Raw genomic sequence first — 27,551 nt, forward strand, 5'->3', positions numbered from 1 at the left:
CTCCCACAGCCGCTCGCTCTCATTCGCTGCCGCGCCGGGGGTTTTGGGGTCCCTGGGGGGGATTTTGGGAATTTTTGGGAATTTTTGGGATTTTTTTTGGGATTTTTTTGGGGGGGAGATTTCGGGGTTCCAACCGAACGGAACTCAAATGGAGGAACCACTTGACACCCGGAAGCGAACGGAAGTGACGCACCGGATGTAGCCGGAAGGAGTTGGGGGGACACAGGAAGTAGCGGAGGCCACGCGGCGGCGCCGGGATGGGGCGGCCCGGAAAGGTCGGGCGGGAAAACCGGGAAAAAACCGGGAAAAAAACCGGGGAAAAATCGGGATAACCCGCGAAAAAACCGGGATAAACCGCGAAAAACCGGGATAAACCGCGAAAAACCGGGAAAAACCGCGAAAAACCGGGAAAAAACCGCGAAAAAAACGGGGGAAAAACCGCGAAAAATCGGGAAAAACCGGGAAAAATCGGGAAAAAACCCGGGAAAACCCGGCATGGGGAGCGCTCGGGAATGAAGCGGGAGCGGGAAAAAAGCGGCGGGAGGAGTTCGGGATCCCAAATTGGGGATTGTGAGGGGAAAAAATTCCCAAAATTTGGGAATTGCAGGCCCGGCAGCGCCCCCTGCGGGAATTCTCCTCTGTCCCTGGGGCTGGGATTTGGGGATAATTCGGGATATTTTAGGATATTTTAGGATAATTTGGGATAATTTGGGATGTTTTCCATCCCCCCAGAGCCGTTTCCAGCGGGCTCAGCGGGCCTCGGGCCCGGCAGCGCTCCCTGCAGGAATTTCTCCTCTGTCCCTGGGGCTGGGATTTGGGGATAATTTGGGATAATTTAGGATAATTTGGGATAATTTGGGATAATTTTGGATATTTTGGGATAATTTGGGATGTATTTTTATCCCCAGAGCCGTTTCCAGCGGTGTTGCAGCGGGCTCGGGCCCGGCAGCGCTCCCTGCAGGAATTCTCCTCTGTCCCTGGGCTGGGATTTGGGGATAATTTTGGGATAATTTAGGATAAATTCGGGATAATTTTGGATATTTTGGGATAATTTGGGATGTGTTCTCTCCCCCCAGAGCCGTTTCCAGCGGTTGCAGCGGGCTCGGGCCCGGCAGCGCCCCCTGCAGGAATTCTCCTCCGCCCCCTGGGGCTGGGATTTGAGGATAATTCAGGATATTTTAGGATATTTTGGGATATTTTGGGATAATTTGGGATGTTTTCCATCCCCCAGAGCCGTTTCCAGCGGGCTCAGCGGGCTCAGGCCCGGCAGCGCTCCCTGCAGGAATTCTCCTCCGCCCCTGGGGCTGGGATTTGGGGATAATTTAGGATAATTTGGGATATTTTAGGATAATTTGGGATGTATTTTTCCCCCCCCAGAGCCGTTTCCAGCGGTTTGCAGCGGGCTCGTGCCCGGCAGCGCTCCCTGCGGGAATTCTCCTCCGCCCCTCATTCCTTCGTGTTCCCGGCCGTGGGGCTGGGATTTGGGGATATTTTGGGATGAATTTGGGATATTTTAGGATAATTTGGGATGTGTTCCCTCCCCCCAGAGCCGTTTCCAGCGGGCTCAGCGGGCTCGGGCCCGGCAGCGCTCCTGCAGGAATTCTCCTCCGCCCCGCACTCCTTCGTGTTCCCGCGCGGCCGCGCCGGGCGGAGCCTCCGGAGCCTCTGCCGGACCTCCGGAGGGGTCCTGGAGCCCTTCACGGCCAGGAACCTGCAGGTGACACCGGGCACACCTGGCACAGCTGGGCACAGCTGGGGGCACCTGAGATACACCTGAGACACACCTGGGACACCTGGGCACACCTGGGCACAGCTGGGGGCACCTGGGCACACCTGGGCACAGCTGGGGGCACCTGGGGACACCTGGGGAATTGGGGGACACACCTGGGACACACCTGGGACACACCTGGGCACAGCTGGGACACACCTGGGGGCACCTGGGGAACAGCTGGGGACATTGGGATTGGGGATTTGGGATTTTGGGATATTTCGGATCCCAGGATTTTTGGGCTCAGGGATTTTGGGATCCCAGGATTTTAGGACTCAGGAATTTGGGATCAGGGATTTTTGGGCTCAGGAATTTTGGGATTCAGGAATTTTGAGATCTCAGGGTTTTTGGGCTCAGGGATTTTGGGATCCCAGGATTTTTGGGATAATGGATTTTGGGATTCAGGAATTTGGGATCCCAGGAATTTGGGATCTCAGGAATTTTAGGATTCAGGGATTTTAGGATTCAGGGATTTTGGGATCCCAGGAATTTTTGGGCTCAGGAATTTTGGGCTCAGGGATTTTTGGGCTCAGGGATTTTTGGGATCAGGAATTTGGGATCCCAGGATTTTTGGGATTCAGCGATTTTAGGATCTCAGTAATTTGGGATCCCAGGAATTCTGGGGTTCAGGAATTTTGTGATCCCAGGAATTTGGGATCAGGAATTTTGGGCTCAGGATTTTGGGATTTTCCAGGTGCGCCGGAGCAATTCCCTGCGGGATCTGGTGGCCGTGGCCGGGCCCTTGGGGGTCTCCCAGTTCCTGGTGCTGAGCAAATCCCAAACCGGGATCAACCCTGGTGAGAACCCCGGGAATTCCGGGAATTCCGGGAATTTTGGGGATTCCAGGGGCTCCCAAACCCTTCCCGGAGCCAGGGGATGAAGAATTTTCCATGATCGATCCCAAATTCTGTGATTGATCCCAAAGTAAACGCTCTGATGGGTCCGGGATTGGGGCTCGGGAAGGGGGGATTTTTATGGGATTTTCCCGGGAATTTTATGGGATTTTCATGGGATTTTTATGGGATTTTTCTGGGATTTTCCCAGGACTTCAATGGGATTTTCCCAGGATTTTTCCTGGGATTTTCCCAGAATTTTTAGGGATTTTAATGGGATTTTCCCCAGGATTTTTCTGGGATTTTCCCAGGAATTTTCTGGGATTTTAGTGGGATTTTAATGGGATTTTCCCAAAATTTGCTGGGATTTTTCTGGGATTTTTCCCAGGATTTTCCCAGGATTTTTTCTGGCATTCTAATGGGATTTTTCTTGGGATTTTCCCAGAATTTCCTGGGATTTATCCAGGATTTTTCCGGGACTTTCCAGGATTTTTATGGGATTTTTCTGGGATTTTCCCACTTTTCCTCCTTCCCAGAAAATTTTCCGGGCTGCCGGGGGGTCCCACCCTGACCTTCAAAGTGCTGCAGGTGCGTCCGGGAATTCCGGGAATTTCGGGAATTTTGGGAATTTTGGGAGCAGCAATTCCAGAGATCATCCTGGGGGGGGATTTTATGGGATTTTTAATGGGATTTTTATGGGATTTTTGCCATTTTTATGGAGATTTTTGGGATTTTTTCCCATTTTTCCCATTTTTCCCATTTTTCCCCCATTCCAGCACTCCCTGGTGTTCCGGGGATTTTTATGGGATTTTAATGGAACTTTTATGGGATTTTAATTGGATTTTTATGGGATTTTTATGGGATTTTCCCCATTTTAATGAATATTTTTGGAATTTTTTCTCATTTTTTCCCATTTTCCCCCCATTCCAGTACTCCCTGGTGTTCCGGGGATTTTTATGGGATTTCATGGGATTTTATGGGATTTTTATGGGATTTTAATGGGATTTTAATGGGATTTTTCCCATTTTAATGAATTTTTTTGGGATTTTTTCCCATTTTCCCCCATTCCAGTACTCCCTGGTGCGGGACGTGGTCTCGGCGCTGCGCAGGCACCGCATGCACGAGCAGCAGTTCCGGGGATGTTTATGGGATTTTATGGGATTTTAATGGGATTTTGGCTATTTTAATGGGATTTTTTCCCATTTTTTCAGGATTTTTTCCCATTTTTTCCCATTTTTCCCCCATTCCAGCACTCCCTGGTGCGGGACGTGGTCTCGGCGCTGCGCAGGCACCGCATGCACGAGCAGCAGTTCCGGGGATGTTTATGGGATTTTAATGGGATTTTAATGGGATTTTAATGGGATTTTGGCCATTTTAATGGGATTTTTTCCCATTTTTTCCCATTTTTTCCCGTTTTTCCCCCATTCCAGTACTCCCTGGTGCGGGACGTGGTGTCGGCGCTGCGCAGGCACCGCATGCACGAGCAGCAGTTCTGGGGATGTTTATGGGATTTTAATGGGATTTTAATGGGATTTTTCCCATTTTAATGAATTTTTATGGGATTTTTTCCCATTTTTTTCCCATTTTTCCCCCATTCCAGTACTCCCTGGTGCGGGACGTGGTGTCGGCGCTGCGCAGGCACCGCATGCACGAGCAGCAGTTCCGGGGATGTTTATGGGATTTTAATGGGATTTTGGCTATTTTTATGGGATTTTTTCCCATTTTTTCAGGATTTTTTCCCATTTTTCCCCGTTTTTCCCCCATTCCAGTACTCCCTGGTGCGGGACGTGGTGTCGGCGCTGCGCAGGCACCGCATGCACGAGCAGCAGTTCCGCCACCCTCCCCTGCTGGTGCTGGGCGGTTTCGGGGCGCGGGCGCGGCCGGAGCTGGCGCTGATGGCCGGGATGTTCCAGGGGATGTTCCCGGCCCTCAACGTCCACAAGGTGCGCCCAAAATCCGGGAATTTTATCCGGGATTAGCCCGGAAATATCCGGGGTTTATCTGGGAAATAGCCGGGAATTATTTGGGATTTATTCGGGGATTCTTTGGGATTTATTGAGGAATTATTTGGGATTTATTCGGGGATTATTTGGGATTTTTTCGGGGATTATTTAGGATTTTTTCAGGCATTTTTTGGGATTTATTCGGGGATTATTTGGGATTTATTGAGGAATTATTTGGGATTTATTCAGGGATTATTTGGGATTTATTGAGGGATTATCTGGGATTTATTCAGGGATTATTTGGGATTTATTCAGGGATTATTTGGGATTTATTGAGGGATTATCTGGGATTTATTGAGGAATTATTTGGGATTTATTCAGGAATTATTTGGGATTTATTCAGGGATTATTGGGGATTTATTCAGGGATTATTTGGGATTTATTGAGGAATTATTTGGGATTTATTCGGGGATTATTTGGGAATTTTTTGGGGATTATCTTGGAATTTTATCCAGAATTTTATCCCAGATTTTAGCCAGAATTATCCGGGATTTATCTGGGAATTATTTGGGAATTATTCAGGAATTATTTGGGGATTATCTGGAAATTATCCCAGAATTTTATCCGGAATTCTTGCTGGAATTTTCTGGAAATTACCTGGGAATTGTCCCAGAATTGCCTGGGAATTATTCAGGAATTATTTGGGAATTGTTCAGGGATTGAATCTGGGAATTATCCTGGAATTTTATCTGGAATTTTAGCCAAAATTATCTGGGAATTGTCCAGGAATGATCTGGGAATGATCAGGGGATTATCTGGGAATTGTCCGGGGATTGTCCGGGAATTTGGGAATTTGGGAGCTGGGATTTGGGAAAACGGGGATTTGGGGGTTGGGATTAGGGAGAAGGGGATTTGGGACCAGGGAAAAGGGGATTTTGGGGATTTTTTGGGATTTGGGGGATTTTTGGGGATTTTTGGGGATTTTTGGGGATTTTGGGGATTTTTTGGGATTTGGGGGATTTTTTTGGGATTTTGGGGATTTTTGGGATTTTGGGGATTTTTTGGGATTTTGGGGATTTTTGGATTTTGGGGATTTTTGGGATTTTTCCCGTTTTTCCCTCAGGTCAACCTGAACTCCATCCGCCGCTGTTTGCTGATCTCCTACGACGCCGAGGCGCAGCTCCTGGAATTGCGGCACTAGTGAGGGCCAGGCCCTGAATTCCCAAATTCCCGAATCCTGAATTCCCAAATTCCCAAATTCCTGAATTCCCAAATTCCCAAATTCCCGAATTCCCGAATTCCTGAATTCCCAAATTCCCAAGTCCTGAATTCCTAAATTCCCGAATTCCCAAATTCCCAAATTCCTGAATTCCCAAATTCCTGAATTCCCAAATTCCCAAATCCTGAATTCCCAAAGTCCTGAATTCCCAAATCCCCAAAGTTCCAAAATCCCAAATTCCTGAATTCCCAATTCCTGAATTCCCAAATCCTGAATTCCCAAATTCCTGAATTCCCAAATTCTTGAATTCCTTAATTCCCAAAATTCCGAAATCCCAAATTCCCAAAGTCCAATTCCCAAAGTCCTGAATTCCTGAATTCCCAAATTTCCGAAATCCCAAATTTCCTGAATTCCCAAAGTCCCATTTTTTCCATGATTTTCCCAAATTCCCGTTTTTTTCCCCCCACTCCAGCAGTGCCCAGGTGCTCCCCCATTCCCGTTTTTCCCTGATTTTTCCCCATTTTTTCCCATTTTTCCCCCAATCCAGCAGTGTCCCAGGTGCTCCCACATTCCCATTTTTTCCCATTTTCCCGTGATTTTTCCCCATTTTTCCCATTTTTTCCATTATTTTTTCCCATTTTTCCCGTTTTTTCCCCACTCCAGCAGTTTCCAGGTGCTCCCCCATTCCCATTTTTTCCCGTTTTTTCCCGTTTTTCCCTGATTTTTCCCCATTTTTTCCCATTTTTTCCCATTTTTCCCGTTTTTCCCCACTCCAGCAGTGTCCAGGTGGTGCCCGTGGGGCTCAGCCGAGGCCTCCGGAAAATTCTCCAGGAGAAATTCCCGAACCTGGCCAGGATGGACGACGTCAGCCAGCTGCTCACGGGGTGGGGACACCTGGGGACATCGGGGGACATTGGGGACACCTGGGGACACCTTGGGGACACCTTGGGGACATCACAGGGACACCTGGGGACATTGGGGACACCTGGGACACCTGGGGATACCTTGGGGACATCACAGGGACATCACTGGGACACCTCAGGGACACCTCGGGGAAACCTGGGGGACATTGGGGACACCTTGGGGACATCACAGAGACACCTTGGGGACATCGGGGACACCTTGGGGACAACTTGGGGACGTTGGGGACACCTTGGGGACACCTGGGGACACATGGGGACACATGGGGACACCTTGGGGACATTGGGGACACCTGGGGGACACCTTGGGGACACCTGGGGAAATTGGGGACACCTGGGGGACATCACAGGGACACCTGGGGGACACCTGGGGACACAGGAACGTCCTCCTGGGGTACCTGGGGACGCTGGTGGGGACATGGAGGGGACAGGGGACACGAGACCTGGGGACACCTCCAGAGATGTCACCTGTCCCCAGAGGTGTCACCTGTCCCTGTCACTGTCACCTGTTGGTGTCACCTGTCCCTGTCCCTGTCCCTGTCACCTGTCCCTGTCGGTGTCCCCTCAGGGACGTTGTCCTGTCCGTGTCACCTGTCCCTGTCACCTGTCACTGTCCCTGTCCGTGTCCCCTCAGGGATGTTGTCCTGTCCCTGTCGGTGTCACCTGTCCCTGTCACCTGTTGGTGTCACCTGTCCCTGTCCGTGTCACCTGTCCCTGTCACCTGTCCCTGTCACCTGTCACCTGTCCCTGTTGGTGTCCCCTCAGGGACGTTGTCCTGTCCGAGAGCGAGGCGGAGCCGGACGGGTCCCAGAACGTTCTGGAACTGCCCCAGAACTGCGCCGGGCGCGGCAACGCCGTGACGCAACAGAGCGCCGTGAGGCTGACAGAGGTGACAATGGGGACATCACTGGGGGGACATTGGGGACATCATTGGGGACATTGGGGACGTCCCTGGGTAACGCCGTGACGCAACAGAGCGCCGTGAGGCTGACAGAGGTGACACTGAGGGGACACTGGGGACATCAATGGGGACACTGAGGGGACATTGGGGACATCCCTGGGTAACGCCGTGACGCAACAGAGCGCCGTGAGGCTGACAGAGGTGACAACGGGGACACTGGGGACATCAATGGGGACACTGAGGGGATATTGGGGACATTGGGGTGATGCAACAGAGCGCCGTGAGGCTGACTGAGGTGACACTGAGGTGACACTGAGGGGACACTGGGGGGACACTGGGGACATTGGGGACACTGAGGGGACATTGGGGACATCATTGGGGACATCCCTGGGTAACACCGTGACGCAACAGAGCGCCGTGAGACTGACCGAGGTGACAACAGGGACACTGAGGGGACATTGAGGGGCACACGGGGGGATGGGGACAGGTGGGGACGGTGCCCAGGTGACACCGCAGCTCACCAGGGTCCCCCTGGGTCACCTGTCCCTGGGTCACCTGTCCTGTCTCACCTGTCCCTGTGTCACCTGTCCCTGTCTCACCTGTCCTGTCTCACCTGTCCTGTCTCACCTGTCCCTGTGTCCCTGTCTCACCTGTCCCTGTGTCCCTGTCTCACCTGTCCGTGTCTCACCTGTCCTGTCTCACCTGTCCAGATCGGGCCCCGTCTGACGCTGCAGCTGCTGAAGGTGGAGGAGGGGCTGGGCCAGGGCAACGTCCTGTACCACGGCCTGGGTGAGTGACACACCTGGACAGGTGAGGGACACACCTGGGGACACACCTGGGGACAGGGCAATGTCCTGTACCACGGCCTGGGTGAGTGACACACCTGGACAGGTGAGGGACACACCTGGACGGGTGAGGGACACACCTGGGACAGGTGAGGGACACGCCTGGGGACACACCTGGGGCAGGTGAGGGACACACCTGGGGACACACCTGAGACAGTGCGAGCAGGATCTCACCTCTGCCCAGGTGTGCCACAGCTGTGCCCAGGTGTGCCCAGGTGTGTCACAGCTGTGCACAGGTGTGTCCCAGGTGTGCCCAGGTGTGTCACAGGTGTGTTCCCCCGCAGCCCCCAAAGGTGAGGCGGAGGTGCGGGAGCTGCTGGCCCGGCGCGAGCGGCGGCTGCAGGTGAGGGCGGAGCGGCGCCGGGAGCAGGAGCAGAACCTGGAGCGGAAACGGCAGCAGCGGGAACGGCACAGGTGAGGACAGGTGTGCCAGGGACAGGTGAGGACAGATATGCCAGGGACAGGTGTGCCACGTGTGCCAGGGACAGGTGAGGGTGGCAGGGGCCTCCCAGGTGAAGAGGGTCACACAGGTGAGGTCACACAGGTGAGGTCACACAGGTGAGGGCAGGAGGGGTCACACAGGTGAGGTCACACAGGTGAGGCTCCCCCAGGTGGGGCAGTCTGGGCAGATCCATCCCCAGCTGTCCCCTCACCTGTCCCTCACCTGTCCCTCACCTGTCCCTCACCTGTCTCTCCCCAGGCAGCGCAGCCTGGCCGGGATGGGCCGGGCCGCAGGTGCCACAGGTGCCTCAGGTGCCGCAGGTGTGCCAGGAGGTGACAGCGACGCCGAGGACCCCGGCGCACCTGAGGCAGGTGAGGCCGAGCCGTCGGACGAGGACGAGGCCGAGTATTACAGACAGGAGCTGGGGGAGGAGCCTGACACAGGTGAGCCCCGGCCAGGTGAGCTTGGGGGGTCCAGGTGAGATTTGGGGAATTCCAGGTGAGTTTTGGGGGCTCCAGGTGAGATTTGGGAGGGGTCCAGGTGAGCTTGGGGTGACCAGGTGAGTTTTGGGGAATTCCAGGTGAGATTTGGGAGGGGTTCAGGTGAGTTTTGGGGAATTCCAGGTGAGTTTTGGGGGATCCAGGTGAGTTTAGGGGAGATAAAGGGAAATTTTGGGAGTTCCAGGTGAAATTTGTGGTGTTCCAGGTGAGTTTAGGGGAGATAAAAGGAAATTTTGGGGGTTCCAGGTGAAATTTGGGGTTTCCAGGTGAGTTTGGGAATTTCCAGGTGAGTTTTCCCTCCCCGGAAGTGGCTGATGACACAAAATTCCTGAATTTCCGTGATTTGGGATCAAAGTAAACGCTCTGACACTTCCGGGGCCGTCCTGGCACCCCCAATCCCAACATTCCCCAAAATCCCAACATTCCCCAAATCCCAACATTCCCCAAATCCCAGTTTTCCATTCCTAAAATTCCATTTTTCCCACCCAAATCCCAATTTTCCATTCCTAAAATTCCATTTTTCCCACCCAAATCCCATTTTTCCCCCCTTAATCCCAATTTGTTCCCCCCAAATCCCAACTTTTTTCCCAAAAATCCCAATTTTTTTCCCCCAAATCCCATTTTTATTCTCCTAAATCCCGATTTTCCGTCCCTAAATTCCATTTTTTTCCCCTCTAAATTCCCATTTTTCCCTCTTTTCCCCCCAGATTTGTTCCCTGGTCACTCCAAGAGGAAGCGAAGCCCCTCGGCCGCGCCCCGAGCGCGGAAACGACGGAAGAGGAGCCCAAAATCCACACCTGGAACCCCAAAATCCACACCTGGAACCCCAAAATCCCACCCTGGATCCCAAAAATTCACACCTGGAACCCGAAAATCCACACCTGGATCCCAAAAATCCACATCTGGAACCCGAAAATCCCATCCTGGATCACAAAAATTCACACCTGGAACCCCAAAATCCACACCTGGAACCCCAAAATCCGCACCTGGATCCCAAAAATCCCACCCTGGATCCCAAAAATCCGGCCCAAGACATCCCAAAAACCCCAAATCCCACCCCAGGAAAACTGGGACCCCCAAATCCCAACAGGAAACCCCAAAATCCCAACCTGGAACCTCCAGATCCCACCCGGGAAATCCCAAAAATCCCAAATCCCACCCCAAAAACGCCAAATCCCACCTGGGAAATCCCAAAAATCCCAAATCCCATCCAGGAAATCCCAAAAATCCCAAATCCCACCCAGGAAATCCAAAATCCCACCTGGGAAATCCCCAAAATCCCAAATCCCACCCCAAAAACCCCAAATCCCGCCGTGGGAAGCTCCTGAGCCCCCGGAAAATCCCGAATTTCCCACGGAAAAAGAAAAACTGAGAGGGGGGAAGAAAAAAAAAATTGGGAATTCGGGACCCCCCTGATCCCCCAGGGATTGGGAATTTGGGGTCTCTGGGACGGATTTTGGGGTCCAACGGAATTTTGGGATTTTCCAGAAGAATTTTGGGATCCCCAAGAGGAATTTTGGGATTTCCAAGGGGAATTTTGGGATCCCCAAGAGGAATTTTTTGGGTTCACAGGGGAATTTTGGGATCCCCCCCTGCTGAGGATTTTGGGATTTCCAGAAGAATTTTGGGATCCCCCAAATCCAGGGGAGACCACCCCAAAAAATGGAGAAAAAAACCCAAAAAAAAAAGGGGGAAAAAAAACTCCAAAAATGAGGAAAAAAAAAAAACCCAAAAATGGGGAAAAAAACCCAAAAATGGGGGCAGAATCCCAAAAAAAAAAACCCCAGTGGGGATTTCAGGAATTCCCAGGAATCCTCGAGGCCGGAATTCCGGGTTGGAAATTTGGGAATTGTGGCAGGAATAAAAGTTGCATCCAGCCCAGGAACTCGTGGTGCTTTTTTTTTTTTTTTTTAACGCAGGAAAAATCCCATTTTTTTCTACCCCAAATCCCATTTTTCCCACCCCAAAATCTCCCTTTTCCACCCCAAATTCCCACTTTTCCCACCCCAAATTCCCATTTTCCACCCCAAATTCCCATTTTCCACCCCAAATTCCCATGTTTTCACCCCAATTCCCGTTTTTCCACCCAAATTCCCATTTTTATACCCAAATCCCCATTTTTTCACCCCAAAATTCCCATTTTTCACCCAAATTCCCATTTTTTTCCCCCCAAATTCCCGTTTTTCCCAGCTGGGAATTCCGGGATGAGCCCAAACCCTGGGCCAGGGACGGGGGCGGTGCCAGAACCCGGAGCTTTATTGAACTGGGACCAACTGGGATCCACTGGGACCAAACTGGGACCAACTGGGATCCACTGGGACCAACTGGGACCAAACTGGGACCAAACTGGGATCCACTGGGACTGGACTGGGAGCGGCTCAGTTGGTGGAGGGCCTGGGGAGAAGAAAAAGGGGAGTCAGGACAGGTGAGGGGGACCCCCAGGTATCCCCAGGTGTGTCCTGGTGTAATCCAGGTGTGCCCCAGGTATGCCTGGGTGTGCCCCAGGTGTGCCCAGGTATCCCCAGGTGTGCCCCAGGTGTGTCCTGGTGTAATCCAGGTGTGCCCAGGTATCCTCACATGTGCCCCAGGTGTGTCCTGCTGTAATCCAGGTGTGCCCCAGGTGTGTCCCAGGTGTGCCCAGGCATCCCCAGGTGTGTCCTGGTGTAATCCAGGTGTGCCCAGGTGCACCAGGTGCGCACTTTGCCCACTCCACGTTGAGGATCAGGTGGGTGTGGCAGCACAGGGATACCATGGGTGCCCCCCAGGTGAGTGTGACCCCCCCAGGTGAATGCCCAGGTGTGCCCAGGTGTGCCAGGTGAGTGCCCAGGTGCGCCAGGTGCGCACTTTGCCCACTCCACGTTGAGGATCAGGTGGGTGTGGCAGCACAGGGACACTGAGTGTGACCCCCCCAGGTGAGTGTGACCCCCCCAGGTGAGTGTGACCCCCCCCAGGTGAGTGTGACCCCCCCAGGTGAGTGCCCAGGTGTGCCAGGTGCGCACTTTGCCCACTCCACGTTGAGGATCAGGTGGGTGTGGCAGCACAGGGACACCGTGGCTGCCCCCCAGGTGAGTGTGACCCCCCCCAGGTGAGTGTGACCCCCCCAGGTGTGCCAGGTACGCACTTTGCCCACTCCACGTTGAGGATCAGGTGGTCGTAGCCGAAGCCGGACACGCCCGCGATGGCCCTGGCCGCGTCCTCGCGCCGGTGGAAGCTGATGAAGGCGAAGCCCTGCGGAAACGGCGCCGTGAGCACCTGGCCGGGCGCGCAGGTGAGCCCCGCCCGGGCGCTCAGGTGACCTTGGACTGCCCCGTGGTCTTGTCCTTGGCCAGGTAGATGCGGGAGATGGAGCCGAAGGGGCGGAAGAGCTCCTGCAGGTCGGTCTCGCGCGTGTCCTCCGACAGGTTGGTGACGCGGATGGTGGCGTTGTCGTCGGCTGCGCGCGGCAGGTGAGGGCGGGGCGGCCGCAGGTGGGCTCCGAGGGGGCCCCGCTGCGCCCGCGCGGCCTCCGAGCGGCCCCAGGTGTGCCTTGGTTTCTCCCCCGGGTGGCCCCAAAGCCACCCAGGTGTGTCCCAGGTGTCCCCAAAGCCACCCAGGTGTCCCCAAAGCCCTCCTGGGCATCCCCAGGTGTGTCCAGGTATCCCCAAAGCCCTCCAGGTGTGTCCCAGGTGTCCCCAAAACCACCCAGGTGTGTCCTGGGTGGCCCCAAAACCACCCAGGTGTGTCCCAGGTGTGTCCAGGTGTCCCCAAAGCTGTCCAGGTGTGTCCCAGGTGTCCACAAAGCCACCCAGGTGTGTCCCAGGTGTGGCCAGGTGTCCACAAAGCCACCCAGGTGTGTCCCAGGTGTCCCCAAAGCCACCCAGGTGTCCCCAGAGCCATCCAGGTGTGTCCCAGGTGTCCCCAAAAGCCCCCACGGGCATCCCCAGGTGTGTCCAGGTATCCACAAAGCCACCCAGGTGTTTCCCAGGTGTCCCTAGGTGTGGCTTTTCTTCCCCAGGTGTGCCCAGGTGTCCCCAGAGCCCCCCAAGTGCCCCCCAGGTGTGCCCAGGTGTCCCCAGAGCCCCCCAAGTGCCCCCCAGGTGTGGTTTTTACCCCCCCACAGGTGTGTCCCAGGTGTGGTTTTTACCCCCCCCAGGTGTATTTTTATGCCCCCCAGCTGTGCCCAGGTGCCCCCAGGTGTGCCCAGATGTGTCCCAGGTGCCCCCAGGTGTGGTTTTATTCCCCCAGGTGCCCCCAGGTGTGTTTTTATTCCCCCAGGTGCCCCCAGGTGTGGTTTTTACCCCCCCAGGTGTGCCCAGGTGCGCTCACCTCGGCGGTTGGGCTGCATGGACTCCCCGCGCCGGCTGGCCCCGTCCCTCAGGCTGGGCGGGACGTACTTGCCCGTCTTGCTCACCTGAGCGGCCACCGGCTCCGGCTCTGCAGGTGGGGACAGGTGAGACAGGTGAGAGGTGAGGCACAGGTGGGGACAGGTGAGGGACAGGTAAAGGCAGTAGGGACAGGTGAGAGGGGGAAAGGACAGGTTGGGGACAGGTGAGGAAGAGCCCCATCTGCTGCTCCTGCACGGGGCCACCATGATGATCTTGGGGCCACCACAACAACAACGGGGCCACCGTGGTGACCTTGGGGCCACCACCACAACGGGGCCACCACGAACAACAACAGGGCCACCACGGTGATCTTGGGGCCACCACCACCACAATGGGGCCACCACGGTGACTGTGGGGCCACCACCACAATGGGGCCACCACAGTGACCTTGGGGCCACCACAACAACAGGGCCACCACGGTGATCTTGGGGCCACCACCACAATGGGGCCACCACGGTGACCTTGGGGCCCCATAACGGTACAAAAATGGGGAAAATTTGGGAAAAATTCCCCAAAAAAGCGTGATTTGGGGTTTGGGGTCCCACCTCCGGGCAGCTTCTCCTTCTCGCCCGTGGACAGCCCCAGCTGCTCCTTCTGCACGGGGCCACCACAACAACAACGGGGCCACCATGATGACCTTGGGGCCACCACCACCACCAGAATGGGGCCACCACAACAACGGGGCCACCACGGTGATCTTGGGGCCACCACCACCACAACGGGGCCACCACGGTGACCTTGGGGCCCCATAACGGTACAAAAATGGGGAAAATTTGGGAAAAATTCCCCAAAAAAGCGGGATTTGGGGTTTGGGGTCCCACCTCCGGGCAGCTTCTCCTTCTCGCCCGTGGACAGCCCCAGCTGCTCGGCCAGCTCCTTCTGCATGGGCCCCAGCGTGTCCTTGTAGGGGCAGCGCGTGGTCCAGTGGTCGCCCTTGCAGATGCGGCAGGACACGATCTTCTGGCCCTTCAGCTTGTTCATGGGGTCCTCCTCCTCCTGGCAGTTCAGGTCCTGTGGGACAGGTACACCTGAGCGCACCTGGGCACACCTGGGGACACCTAAGGACACAGCTAGGGACACCTAAGGACACCTAGGACACAGCTGGGGACACAGATGGCGACACACGTGGGTATGGGGCACACCTAGAGATGTTCATGGGGTTCTCCTCCTCCTGGCAGTTCAGGTCCTGTGGGACAGGTACATCTGAGCACACCTGGGGACACCTAAGGACACGGCTGGGGACAGCTGGGGACACCTAGGACACAGGTGGCGACACATGTGGGTATGGGGCACATCTAGAGGTGTTCGTGGGGTTCTCCTCCTCCTGCATGGGGGACACACCTGAGTACACCTGGGGACACCTAAGGACAGCTGGGGACACCTAAGGACACCTAGGACACAGCTGGGGACAACTAGGGACACAAGTGGCGACACATGTGGGTATGGGGCACACCTAAAGATGTTCATGGGGTCCTCCTCCTCCTGGCAGCTCAGGTCCTGTGGGACAGGTACACCTGAGCACACCTGGGGACAGCTAGGACACACCTGAGCACACGTGGGACACACCTGGGACACACCTGGGCACACCTGTCCCTACCTCCTTGCTGGTGATGAAGGTCATGAAGACGTCGTCGCTCACGGTCGTCGTGGCCACGTTGGGCCCGGGGGCGTCAAACTCGGAATTCCCAAATTTCTTCCAGTTCTGGGGGGAAAAGAGACAGAAAATCCCGGGAAATTGGGGATTCCAGCACGGGAACACCTCAATCCCAGTCCCCAACCCCAGGTAAAACCCAACCCCAGGTAAATCCCAATCCCATCCCCAGGTAAATCCTATTTTCCCCTTTCCCCAGGTAAATCCCAGTTTTCCCCTTTTTTCCAGGTAAACCCCATTTTCCCAGGTAAATCCCATTTTTCCCATTTTCTCCAGGTAAATCCCATTTTTCCCATTTTCCCCAGGTAAATCCTATTTCTCCCAATCCTATTTTCCCAGGTAAATCCCATTTTTTCCAATCCCGTTTTTCCCTTTTCCCAGGTAAATCCCATTTTCCCAGGTATGATCCCATTTTCCCAGGTAAATCCCATTTTCCCCCATTTTCTAGGTAAATCCCATTTTTCCAATCCCATTTTTCCCTATTTTCCCAGGTAAATCCCATTTTCCAGGTAAATCCCATTTTCCCTCACCTTGCGCCGGGCCACGGCCTTGGAGGCTTTGCGGGTCTCGATCCGGAACGTTCGGATGATCTGGGAAAAACGTGGGAATGGGGCTGGGAAACCCCAAAAACCCCAAACTTGGGGTCCACAGGTGACAAATTTGGGAATTCTTGGAATACCTGACCCCAAAAAACCCAAATTTGGGAATTCTTGGAATACCTGACCCCAAAAAACCCAAATTTGGGAATTCTTGGAATACCTAATCCCAAAAAAAACCAAATTTGGAAATACCTGGAGCACTTGACCCTAAAAAACCCAAATTTGGAAATTCCTGGAGCACCTAATCCCAAAAAAACCCCGAATTTAGGAATTCCTGAAATACCTGACCCCAAAAAAGCCAAATCTGGGGCTCGGGTGCCAAATTTGGGATTCAGAGGTGCCAAATTTGGGGCTCAAAGTTGCCAAATTTGGGGCTCAGCTGCCACCTGCGGGGCTCCGAGGTGCCCACCTGTGCCCACCTGTGCCACCTGTGCCCACCTTGACCTTGCGCCCGTCCTCCTCCTCGCGGTACTCGGTGATGGTTTTGATGTTGCCATTGACGACCTCCTTGGGGGACGGGAGGGGCCCTGGGGACAGGCACAGGTGAGCCCCAGGTGTGTCCCCACGTGCCCCCAGGTGTGTCACAGGTGTGCCCCCAGGTATACCCAGGTGTGTCCCTCCCCTCCAGGTGTGTCACAGCTGTGTCCCAGCTGTCCCCCAGGTGTGTCCCAGATGCCTCAAGTGTGCCTCAGGTGTCCCCAGGTGTGTCCCAGGTGCCCCAGGTGTGTCCCAGCTGTCCCCAGGTGTGTCCCAGATGCCTCAGGTGTGTCCCAGATGCCTCAGGTGTGTCTCAGGAGCTCCCAGGTGTGTCCCAGGAGCCCCCAGGTGTGCCCCAGCTGTGTCTCAGGTGTCCCCAGGTGTGTCCCAGGAGCCCCCAGGTGTGTCCCAGCTGTCCCCAGGTGTGTCTCAGGTGCCCCCAGGTGTGTCCCAGCTGTCCCCAGGTGTGTCTCAGGTGTCCCCAGGTGTGTCTCAGGTGTCCCCAGGTGTGCCCCAGCTGTCCCCAGGTGTGTCTCAGGTGTGTCCCCAGGTGTGCCCAAGTGCCCCAGCTGTCCCCAGGTGTGTCTCAGGTGTGCCCCCAGGTGTGCCAGTCTCACCTCCCTTGAGCAGCTCAGCCTCAGCGCTGGAGGGGCCTCCCAGGACCCCGGGCAGGGGCAGGTCCTTCAGCAGCTCGCTGGTGATCACCTTGTCTGGGGGACAGGGGGGTCACCTGGGCTCAGGTAACCTCACCTGGGCACAGGTAACCTCACCTGGGCACAGGTAACCCTCACCTGGGCTCAGGGGTCACCTGGGCTTGGGTAACCTCACCTGAACCAGTCACCCCAGCCCCTGGCACAGCTCTTTGTCCCCAAGGACACAGGTGCCACCAACGGCAGGTACCACAGGTGTGACAGATGTCCCAGGTGCCACAGGTGTGACAGGTGCCACAGGTGAGACAGGTGTGACAGGTACCACAGGTCTGACAGGTGCCATAGGTGTCCCAGGTGTGACAGATGTCCCAGGTGTGACAGGTACCACAGGTGTGACAGGTGCCACAGGTGTGACAGGTACCACAGGTGTCCCAGGTGTGACAGATGTCCCAGGTGTGCCAGGTGCCACCCCCGTCAGGTGTGCCAGGTGTCACTCACCATCCTCTCCTCCCTCCTCCTCCACCTGGTCAGCCCAGCTGGGCTTGGAGCTGCGGGGACACAACGGCCTCAGGTGTCCCCTCCTGTGCCACCCTGTGCCACCCTCAGGTGTCCCCTCCTGTGCCACCCTCAGGTGTCCCTGTCCCCTCTGTCCCCCCCAGTGCCACCCTCAGGTGTCCCCTCTGTGCCACCCTGTGCCACCCTCAGGTGTCCCTGTCCCCTCCCTGTGCCACCCTCAGGTGTCCCTGTCCCCTCTGTCCCATCCCGGTGCCACCCTCAGGGTCCCTCTGTCCCCTCCTGTCCTGGTGCCACCCTCAGGGTCCCGCCCGGGGGTGTCTCCTGTCCCCTCCGTGTCCCCTCCGGTGCCACCCTCAGGGTCCCTCTGTCCCCTCCCGTCCCTGTGTCCCCTCCCCCCCCCCCGCCACCCCTTCCCCTCACGGCTCCGGCCCCGCCCGAAGCCCCCCGGGACCTCCGGGACCCCGAACCGGGACCCCAAACCGGGACCTCGGGGACCCCGAACCGGGACCTCGGGGACCCCAAACCGGGACCTCGGGAACCTCCGGGACCCCAAACCGGGACCTCGGGAACCTCCGGGACCCCAAACCGGGACCTCGGGAACCTCCGGGACCCCGAACCGGGATCTCGGGGAGCTCCGAGACCCCGAACCGGGACCTCCGGGACGCCGATCGGGACCTCGGGGAGCTCCGGGTCCCTGAACCGGGACCTCGGGGACACCGAACCGGGACCTCCGGGGAGCTCCGGGACCCCGATCGGGACCTCCGGGACCCCGATCGAGCCCCGCCAGGCCCCGATCCCGCCGTGACCCCGCTCCCGATCCCAATTTCCCCATCCCGACTGCCGCTCCCCGGCCCCGCTCCCACTGCCGGTTCCCGATCCCGCCGCCGCCGCTCCCCGCTCCCTCACTCGTAGTCCCCGGTCGGCATCGCCTCCGCCGCCCTCACGCCGCCACACCGGAAAGGCCGCCCGCCACTTCCGGTCCGCGCGCGCCACTTCCGGCGGGGGAAGGGCGGGAAGCGCCCGGCGCGGGGCATGGCGGGAAGCGGTTGCTAAGCAACGCCGCCATGGGGCTTGCGGCCTACTCGTAGCGCGGCGGAGAGAATTGTTTATAACTTATAGGCGCGATTTATTTGAAGAAATATTACAACATATAAAAACTACATAAAGTATCGAGTTCCACCTTGTACAAAGCGGCCGCGGGGGGTTCGGTACAATGCGATAAAAACGGGGGAGCGGGGCCGGGCCCTGAGGGGGTTCAGGGGAGGTTGGAGCAGCACAGAGAGCGTGGAGGGAGGGGAATTTAAAAAAAAATACAAAAATAAACAAAGGGCAAAGTGGGAAAATAAAAAGCTTTTTAAAAAGAAAGAGAAGGAAACCCAGAAAATCCAGGAAAAAAAAAAGAGGAAAAAGGAAGAGAAAATGAAGAAGAGTTAAAGAAAGGGGGGAAAAAAAGGAAAAAAGAAGAGGAAAAAGGGGAAAAAAGGAGAAAGAAAGCAAGGGATATAAAGAAGGGAGAAAAATAAAAAAGGGAGGGGAGAAAGAGAAAAAAGAGAAAAAATAGATAAAAAAAGAGGGAAAAGGAGGGAAAAAAGGGGGGGAAAGGAAAAAAAAGAGGAAAAAAAAAAAGAAAAAAAACGGGGAAAAAAGACAAAAAATGGGAAAAAAAAAAGACAAAAAAGGCAACTCAAAGCAAAGCAAAAGCCGAAGCATCCCCAAAGGAGCCGAGGCCCCCCCGTCCCCCCCGGGCTCTCCGGGCCGGGCTCAGGCGGCCGCTTCCATCGGCTCCGGCGGCAGCGGCACCGCGCGGGCACCTGCGGGACAGACGGACACTGAGGGGACAGCGGGACACTGAGGGGCCACTGAGGGGACAGACGGACACTGAGGGGACACTGAGGGGACAGACGGACACTGAGGGGACAGCGGGGACAAAGGGACACTGAGGGGACAGCGGGACACTGAGGGGACAGAGGGACACTGAGGGGACAGAGGGACACTGAGGGGACAGCGGGGACAAAGGGGACACTGAGGGGACAGCGGGACACTGAGGGGACAGAGGGACACTGAGGGGACAGACGGACACTGAGGGGACAGACGGACACTGAGGGGACACTGAGGGGACAGCCAGGGGACAGGGACAGCGCGGGCACCTGCGGGACAGAGGGACACTGAGGGGACAGACGGACACTGAGGGGACAGCGGGGACAAAGGGACACTGAGGGGACAGACGGACACTGAGGGGACAGCGGGACACTGAGGGGACAGAGGGGACAGCCAGGGGACAGGGACAGCATGGGCACCTGCGGGACAGAGGGACACTGAGGGGACAGAGGGGACAGAGGGACACTGAGGGGACAGAGGGACACTGAGGGGACAGAGGGGACAGAGGGACACTGAGGGGACAGGGACAGCGCGGGCACCTGCGGGACAGAGGGACACTCAGGGGACAGAGGGACACTGAGGGGACACCCAGGGGACAGGGAGGGGACAGGGACAGCGTGGGCACCTGCGGGACAGCGGGGACACTGAGGGGACAGACGGACACTGAGGGGACAGCGGGGACAGGGAGGGGACAGCGGGGACCTGTGGGACTGGGGCACCGCAGGGACAATGGGGGCGGTGACACCCAGGGGACAGGGAGGGGACAGGGACACCGCGGGGACCTGTGGGACAACGGGCATGGTGACAGTGAGGGGACAGAGGGGACAGGGAGGGGACAGAGGGGACCTGTGGGACCGAGACACCGCGGGCAGCTGCAGGACAATGGGGGCGGTGACAACCAGGGGACAGTGAGGGGACAGGGATGGGGACAGGGAGGGGACACCCAGGGGACAGGGACACCGCGGGGACCTGTGGGACAATGGGGATGGTGGCACCGAGGGGACAGGGAGGGGACAGGGAGGGCCCTGCAGGATAACAGGGATGGTGACAGGGTGGGGACACCGAGGGGACAGGGTGGGGACACCGAGGGGACACTGCGGGGACCTGAGGGACAACGGGGGCGGTGGCACCCAGGGGACAGAGGGGACAGGGAGGGGACACTGCAGTGACACGGGGAGGACACCACGGGGACATTGTGGTGACACCATGGGGACACCACGGGGACACCGCAGGGACACTCAGCGGTCACTCAGTGGTCACTGAGTGGTCACCCAGTGGTCACTGGTCACCCAGTGATCACTCAGTGGTCACTCATTGGTCACTCAGGGTCATTCAGCTATCACTCAGCGGTCACCCAGCAGTCACCCAGTGGTCACTCAGCAGTCACCCAGCGGTCACCCAGCGGTCACTCAGCGGTCACTCAGTGGTCACCCAGCAGTCACTCAGTGGTCACTCAGCAGTCACCCAGTGGTCACTCAGTGGTCACTCAGCAGTCACTCAGTGGTCACTCGGTCACTCAGCGGTCACTCAGCAGTCACTCAGTGGTCACTCAGCAGTCACCCAGCGGTCACTGAGTGGTCACCCAGCGGTCACTGAGTGGTCACCCAGCGGTCACTGAGTGGTCACTCAGCGGTCACTCACTCACCGGCCGTGTCCTGGCGCACTTTGGCCACAGCGCAGGCCTTGATCTCCAGCCCGATGGCCTTGGCCAGGGGAGGTGGCACCGCGTTGCCCACCTGGGGACAGAGGGACAGAGGGACGTGGGATGGGGACAGAGGGACAGGGGACAGAGGGGACAGAGGGGACAGAGGGACAGAGGGACATGGGATGGGGACAGAGGGACGTGGGATGGGGACAGAGGGACAGGGGACAGAGGGACATGGGATGGGGACAGAGGGACAGGGGACAGAGGGGACAGAGGGGACAGAGGGACAGAGGGACATGGGATGGGGACAGAGGGACGTGGGATGGGGACAGAGGGACAGGGGACAGAGGGGACAGAGGGGACAGAGGGATGTGGGATGGGGACAGAGGGACAGGGGACAGAGGGGACAGAGGGGACAGGGGACAGAGGGACAGAGGGACAGAGGGACAGAGGGACAGGGGACAGAGCGGACAGGGGGACAGAGGGACAGGGGACAGAGGGACAGGGGACAGAGCGGACAGGGGGACAGAGGGACAGGGGACAGAGGGACAGGGGACAGAGCGGACAGGGGGACAGAGGGACAGGGGACAGAGGGACAGAGGGACATGGGACAGAGGGACGGGATGGGGACAGAGGACAGGGGACAGAGGGACAGAGGGACAGAGGGACAGAGGGACAGAGGGACGTGGGATGGGGACAGAGGGACAGAGGGACAGAGGGATGGGACAAAGGGACAAAAGGACAATGGGACAAAGGGACAAGATGACAACGGACAATGGGAGAAGAGGACAATTGACAGTGAGACAAAGGGACAGTGGGACAAAGGGACAAGAGGACAATGGGACAATGGGGACAGAGAGGACAAAGGGACAAAGGGGACAAGGGGACAAAGGGACAGGAGGACAATGGGGACAAGGGGACACCGGCTCCAAGCCACCGTGCTGGGGCCACCGACCTGTCTGTGCTTGTCCAGGATGTTCCCGAAGAGCCGGAAGGTGTCCGGGAAGCCTTGGGAGCGAGCGCATTCCCGCACGCTGACCACGCGGTGCTGCTCGGGGTGCAGCACGCGGCCCTGCAACGGCCACCGTTGGGACGTGCTGGCCACCGGAGACCATCACACCCAACGTGGTGGTCACTGCAGACCATCACACCCAACATGGTGGCCACCGGAGACCAGCACACCCAACGTGGTGGCCACTGGAGACCAGCACACCCGACGTGCTGGCCACCAGAGACCAGCACACCCAACATGGTGGACACTGCAGACCATCACACCCAACATGGTGGCCACCGGAGACCAGCACACCCAACGTGGTGGCCACTGGAGACCAGCACACCCGACGTGCTGGCCACCAGAGACCAGCACACCCAACATGGTGGACACTGGAGACCATCACACCCAACGTGGTGGACATTGGAGACCAGCACACCCAACGTGGTGGCCACTGGAGACCATCACACCCGACATGGTGGACACTGGAGACCATCAGACCTGACATGGTGGCCACTGGAGACCAGCACGCCCAACGTGGTGGCCACTGGAGATCAGCAAACCCAACGTGGTGGACACTGGAGACCAGCACACCCAACGTGGTGGCCACTGGAGACCAGCACACCCAACGTGGTGGACACTGGAGACCATCACACCCAACCATTGGGACATGGTGGCCACTGGTCACCACCAAGCAACCCACCCAGCTGCTGGGACAACGATGACCGTTGGCCACCATCAAGGGTTGGGACATGGTGGCCATCGGTCACCACCACCAACCCCACCCAAGGGTTGGGACAACGATGACCGCTGGACACCACCACCAACCCCACCCGCCGGCCGCGCCCGCGGTTCCCCGGCCCCACCTGCTTGCCCATGGGCTCGGGGTTGGTGACGGTGGTGCTGAAGAAGCCGTCCCACTCCAGGCGCCCGTAGAGCCCGGCCCAGTGGTTGTGCCGGTTGCCGGTGTGCGGGAGGCACCACGGGATGAGGGTGTTGAACTGCCGGTCGGCCGGGTCGCACGGCTTCCCTGGGAAACGCCAAAAAAAAAAACCAAAACACCCCGGAATGTCGGGAGAACGGCAACGCCCGCCCACCCGGCGACGTGTTCATGGAGGTCCACCACCCACCTTCGGCGCAGGAGCAGACGCCGCGCAGGGCGCCGGAGCTGCTGCGGCCGTTCTTGCGCTCGTGGTGGGTGTAGCGCAGCTTCCTGGTGGTGGTGCCGTCCGAGAGCCGCACCTCGATGTTGGGCAGGTCCCGCCAGTCGGAGCCGGGCGCCAGCGGGATGTGCCGCATCCGCGCCGCCACCAGCGCGCTCATGTCCTGCCGCGGCCAGCCCGGCGTCACCGCGGGCCGGGAGGGGCGCCGCGAGGGACAACGGGGGACGGTGGGCACCACCAGGGGTTGTTGGGCACCACCAGGGGTTGTTGGGCACCACCGGGGGACGTTGGACATCACCGGGGGACGTTGGACATCAGTGGGGGACGTTGGACATCGGTGGGGGACATTGGACACTATCAGGGGACTTTGGACACCACCGGGGGTTGTTGGGCACCACCAGGAGATGTTGGGCACTGCCAGGAAATGTTGGGCACCATTGGGGGACGTTGGACACTATCAAGGGACTTTGGACACCACCAGTAGACACTGGACACCACCGGGGGACGTTGGGCACCATCAGGGGACTTCAGACACCACTGGGGGACGTTGGACATCAGTGGAGGACATTGGACACTATCAGGGGACTTTGGACACCACTGGGAGATGTTGGGCACCACCAGGAGATGTTGAACACCATTGGGGGACTTTGGACACCACCGGGGGACGTTGGGCACCATCAGGGGACTTTGGACACCACCAGGAGATGTTGGACATCCTTGGGGGACTTTTGGCACCACTGGGGGACGTTGGGCACCATCAGGGGACGTTGGACACCATTGGAAGATGTTGGACACCACCAGTGGACATTGGACACCACTGGGGGACGTTGGACACCATCAGGGGACGTTGGGCACCATCGGGGGACGTTGGGCACCACCGGGGGACGTTGGGCACCACCAGGGGACGTTGGGCACCACCAGGAGATGGTTGGTGTTCAGGGGCAGGGTGGGGAGAGGCGGCTCCCCGTGGATTCACTGGTTCCCAAGGGATCCACCAGATCCCGGTGGTCCCACCAGGCTCCCAGTGGACAATGGGACAATCCCAAGGGATCCCGGTGGTCCCACCAGGCTCCCAGTGGCTCTACCATTCCCAACACCTCCACGTGTTCCCGAAACCTCCACCAATTCCCAAAGTCACCATTCCCAAGACATCCACCATTCCCAAGATCTCCACCAGGTCCCAAAATCGCCTCACCATGCCCAAAACCTTCACCGTTCCCAAAACCACCATTCCCAAAATCACCATTTCCAACACCTCCACCAGTTCCCAAAAACGCCTCCACCATTCCCAGAACCACCATTCCCAAGACATCCACCATTCCCAACACCTAACACCTCCACCAGTTCCCAAAATTGCCACCATTCCCAAATCCACCATTCCCAATATCTCCACCAGTTCCCAAAATCTCCACTATTCCCAAGACATCCACCACTCCCAGGATCTCCACCAGTTCCCAAAATTGCCACCATTCCCAAATCCACCATTCCCAACACCTCCACCATTCCCAAATCCACCATTCCCAACACCTCCACCATTCCCAAATCCACCATTCCCAAGACATCCACCAGTTCCCAACACCTCCACCAGTTCCCAACATCTCCACCATTCCCAAATCCACCATTCCCAAATCCACCACTCCCAACACCTCCACCATTCCCAACACCTCCACCAGTTCCCAACACCTCCACCATTCCCAAATCCACCATTCCCAACACCTCCACCAGTTTCCAACACCTCCACCATTCCCAAATCCACCATTCCCAAGACATCCACCATTCCCAGGATCTCCACCAGTTCCCAACACCTCCACCATTCCCAAGTCCACCATTCCCACCAGTCCCCAGCAGCTCCCCCATCCCAGTTTCGGGCACGGCCACCCCGGGAAGCCGCGGGGCCGCTCCGCCGGGATCCGGTGGATCCGGTGGATCCGGGGTGTCCCATTCCCACCTTGCAGATGTGATCCCTGAGGATGGGCTGGTACTGGGAGCCGCGGATCTGGCGCTGGAACCACGACTGGGGCTCGCCGTTGTAGGAGATCTCCAGCGCCGAGGCGCCGTTCCGGATCTCCGGCAGGTCCGACATCGTGTCCCGCACCGTGATGGTGCGGAACGGGCCCGAGTACGTCCTGCGGGGGAGAGAATTCCCAACTCGGAATTCCTGACTCGGAATTCCCGACTCGGAACTCCCAACTCGGAATTCCTGACTCGGAACTCCCAACTCGGAACTCCCAATTTGGAACTCCCAACTCGGAATTCCCAACTCGTAACTCCCAACTCAGAATTCCCGACTTGGAATTCCCAACCTGGAACTCCCAACTCAGAATTCCCAACCTGGAACTCCCAACTCAGAATTCCCAACTCGGAACTCCCAACTCAGAACTCCCAACTCGGAACTTCCTACTTGGAATTCCCAACTTGGAACTCCCGACTCGGAATTCCCGACTCGGAATTCCCGACTCAGAACTCCCAACTTGGAACTCCCAACTTGGAATTCCCGACTCAGAACCCCCAGCTCAGAATTCCCGACTCGGAACTCCCAACTCGGAATTCCCAACTTGGAATTCCCAACTCGGAACTCCCAGCGCCAAATTTCTGATGTCAAATCCCCAACAAGGAATTCCCGGCGTTGAATTCCCGATGCCGAATTCCCAACGTGGAATTCCTGACGCCGAATTCCCAGCCCCAAATTCCCAGCGTGGAATTCCCAACGTGGAAATCCTGACACAGAATTTCCAACACAGAATTCCCAGTGCCGAATTCCTGGTGCCGAATTCCCAACTTGAAATCCACAACTCGGAATTCCCAACGCCAAATTTCCCGACGCCGAATTCCAGACACAGAACTCCCAACGCCAAATTCCCAGCTCGGAATTCCCAACTTGAAATCCCCAACGCCGAATTCCCAACACCCAATTCCCAAGTGCCGAATTCCCAACTCAGAATTCCCAACTGGAAATCCACAACTCAGAATTCCCAATGCCAAATTTCCCGTTGCCGAATTCCCAACACAGAATTCTCAACACCCAATTCCCAAGTGCCGAATTCCCAAACCAGAATCCCCGAGTGCCGAATTGCCAAACCGGAATTGCCAAACCGGAATCCCCGAGTGCCGAATTGCCAAATCGGAATCGCCAAACCGGAATCCTCAAGTGCCAAATTGCCAAACCGGAATTCCCAAACCAGAATCCCCGCCTGCCAAATTGCCAAACCAGAATCTCCGAGTGCCGAACTGCCAAACCGGAATTGCCAAACCGGAATCTCCGAGTGCCAAATTGCCAAACCTGAATCCCCAAGTGCCAAACTGCCAAACCGGAATTGCCAAACCAGAATCTCCGAGTGCCAAATTGCCAAACCTGAATCCCCAAGTGCCGAACTGCCAAACCGGAATTCCCAAACCCGAATCCCCGAGTGCCGAACTGCCAAACCGTGATTCCCGACCGGAATTCCCGGCGACTCCGGGATCTCACCGGGTGATGTTGCTGACGAACTTCTTGTCGTCCACCACGACGCTGAGCTGGCAGGCGCGGGGGGCGAACACGTGCAGGGGCTCGGGGAACATGGGCAGCTTCTCGCCCGGCGCCGCCGCCAGCACGATGGCGCGGCGCCGCGTCTGCGCCACGCCGTACTGCCCGGCCTGCGGGGACAACCCCCGGTGGGGCCCTCACCGAGCTGGGCACGGACCCAGAGCCACCCGAGGGGACGGCTCCTCCTCTGGGGGGGACAGTTCTGAGGGACAGGGTGTCCCCAGAGCCACCGAGGGGACAGTTCTGAGGGACAGGGTGGGAATGTCCCCAAAGCCACCCGAGGGGACAGTTCTGAGGGACAGGGTGGGGATGTCCCCAGAGCCACCGAGGGGACAGTTCCTCCTCTGGGGGGGACAGTTCTGAGGGACAGGGTGGGAATGTCCCCAGAGCCACCCAAGGAGTCAATTCCTCCTTTGGAGAACCTGTCCCCTCTGGGAATGTCCCCAGAGCCACCCAAGGGGACAATTCCTCCTCTGGGGGGGACAGTTCTGAGGGACAGGGTGGGAATGTCCCCAGAGCCACCCAAGGGGACAATTCCTCCTCTGGGGGGGACAGTTCTGAGGGACAGGGTGGGAATGTCCCCAGAGCCACCCGAGGGGACAGTTCTGAGGGACAGGGTGTCCCCAGAGCCACCGAGGGGACAGTTCCTCCTTTGGAGGGGACAGTTCTGAGGGACAGGGTGGGAATGTCCCCAGAGCCACCCAAGGGGTCTTTGGAGGGGAC

At 57.4% G+C, this 27,551-nt stretch overlaps 3 protein-coding genes and 1 long non-coding RNA gene across 8 annotated transcripts in view; 2 read left to right on the forward strand and 2 right to left on the reverse strand.

Annotated features, from left to right (window-relative positions):
• The first annotated feature begins 1,357 nt into the window (after positions 1–1,357).
• Positions 1,358–11,256, forward strand: PPAN (peter pan homolog). Its single transcript, XM_054002356.1, is given in 13 exon segments — positions 1,358–1,468; positions 1,548–1,590; positions 1,593–1,717; positions 2,463–2,560; positions 3,135–3,189; positions 4,371–4,544; positions 5,668–5,744; positions 6,540–6,647; positions 7,449–7,572; positions 8,295–8,373; positions 8,714–8,843; positions 9,130–9,314; positions 10,079–11,256. Coding segments are annotated over 13 exon segments (1,974 nt in total). The 3' UTR covers positions 10,744–11,256.
• A 353-nt stretch (positions 11,257–11,609) lies between these two features.
• On the reverse strand, positions 11,610–18,626 carry EIF3G (eukaryotic translation initiation factor 3 subunit G). 4 transcript variants are annotated; one of them, XM_054002318.1, is made up of 12 exons: positions 18,535–18,626; positions 17,611–17,660; positions 17,080–17,172; positions 16,424–16,512; positions 15,917–15,976; positions 15,333–15,437; positions 14,557–14,746; positions 13,677–13,784; positions 12,668–12,804; positions 12,493–12,599; positions 11,740–11,765; positions 11,610–11,665 (listed from the first exon to the last, which is right to left on the reverse strand). In XM_054002318.1, exons 1-11 carry the CDS (start codon positions 18,552–18,554, stop codon positions 11,750–11,752), a joined length of 975 nt encoding a protein of 324 aa, XP_053858293.1. In that variant the 5' UTR covers positions 18,555–18,626; the 3' UTR covers positions 11,610–11,665; positions 11,740–11,749. The 4 variants fall into 4 exon arrangements, with proteins under 4 accessions (XP_053858293.1, XP_053858290.1, XP_053858292.1 ...); XM_054002315.1 differs by having other exon boundaries at positions 11,610–11,684; positions 11,738–11,765; XM_054002317.1 differs by having other exon boundaries at positions 11,729–11,765.
• On the forward strand, positions 12,811–13,351 carry LOC128821357 (uncharacterized). Its single transcript, XR_008441085.1, has 3 exons — positions 12,811–12,964; positions 13,026–13,128; positions 13,160–13,351. It is a non-coding gene; the product is annotated as an uncharacterized LOC128821357 (long non-coding RNA).
• A 32-nt stretch (positions 18,627–18,658) lies between the features above and the next one.
• DNMT1 (DNA methyltransferase 1) overlaps positions 18,659–27,551 on the reverse strand; it is a 29,795-nt gene continuing 20,902 nt past the window's right edge. For both annotated transcript variants that reach the window (XM_054002295.1, XM_054002294.1), the window contains exons 28-34: positions 26,772–26,938; positions 25,254–25,431; positions 23,273–23,468; positions 23,009–23,172; positions 22,107–22,223; positions 21,152–21,242; positions 18,659–19,439 (exon numbers count right to left, since the gene is read on the reverse strand). In XM_054002295.1, coding sequence (XP_053858270.1) covers positions 19,390–19,439; positions 21,152–21,242; positions 22,107–22,223; positions 23,009–23,172; positions 23,273–23,468; positions 25,254–25,431; positions 26,772–26,938 — 963 coding nt within the window. In that variant the 3' untranslated portion in view covers positions 18,659–19,389. The remainder of the gene's footprint in view (positions 19,440–21,151; positions 21,243–22,106; positions 22,224–23,008; positions 23,173–23,272; positions 23,469–25,253; positions 25,432–26,771; positions 26,939–27,551) is intronic.

Source organism: Vidua macroura, chromosome 39 (assembly GCF_024509145.1).
Source record: "Vidua macroura isolate BioBank_ID:100142 chromosome 39, ASM2450914v1, whole genome shotgun sequence".
In the NCBI taxonomy this organism is placed as follows: domain Eukaryota; kingdom Metazoa; phylum Chordata; class Aves; order Passeriformes; family Viduidae; genus Vidua; species Vidua macroura.

Bases quoted from the DNA above. Each gene is read 5' to 3' on its own strand.
- EIF3G (XM_054002318.1), bottom strand. From the start codon at position 18,554: ATGCCGACCGGGGACTACGA. The intron at 15,977-16,423 runs GTGGGCACAGGT...CGTTTTTCCCAG, and splicing joins AGGACGGGCGCAAGGTCAAG to ATCATCCGAACGTTCCGGAT. The intron at 15,438-15,916 runs GTGAGGGAAAAT...TTTTCCCCCCAG, and splicing joins AGGCCGTGGCCCGGCGCAAG to AACTGGAAGAAATTTGGGAA.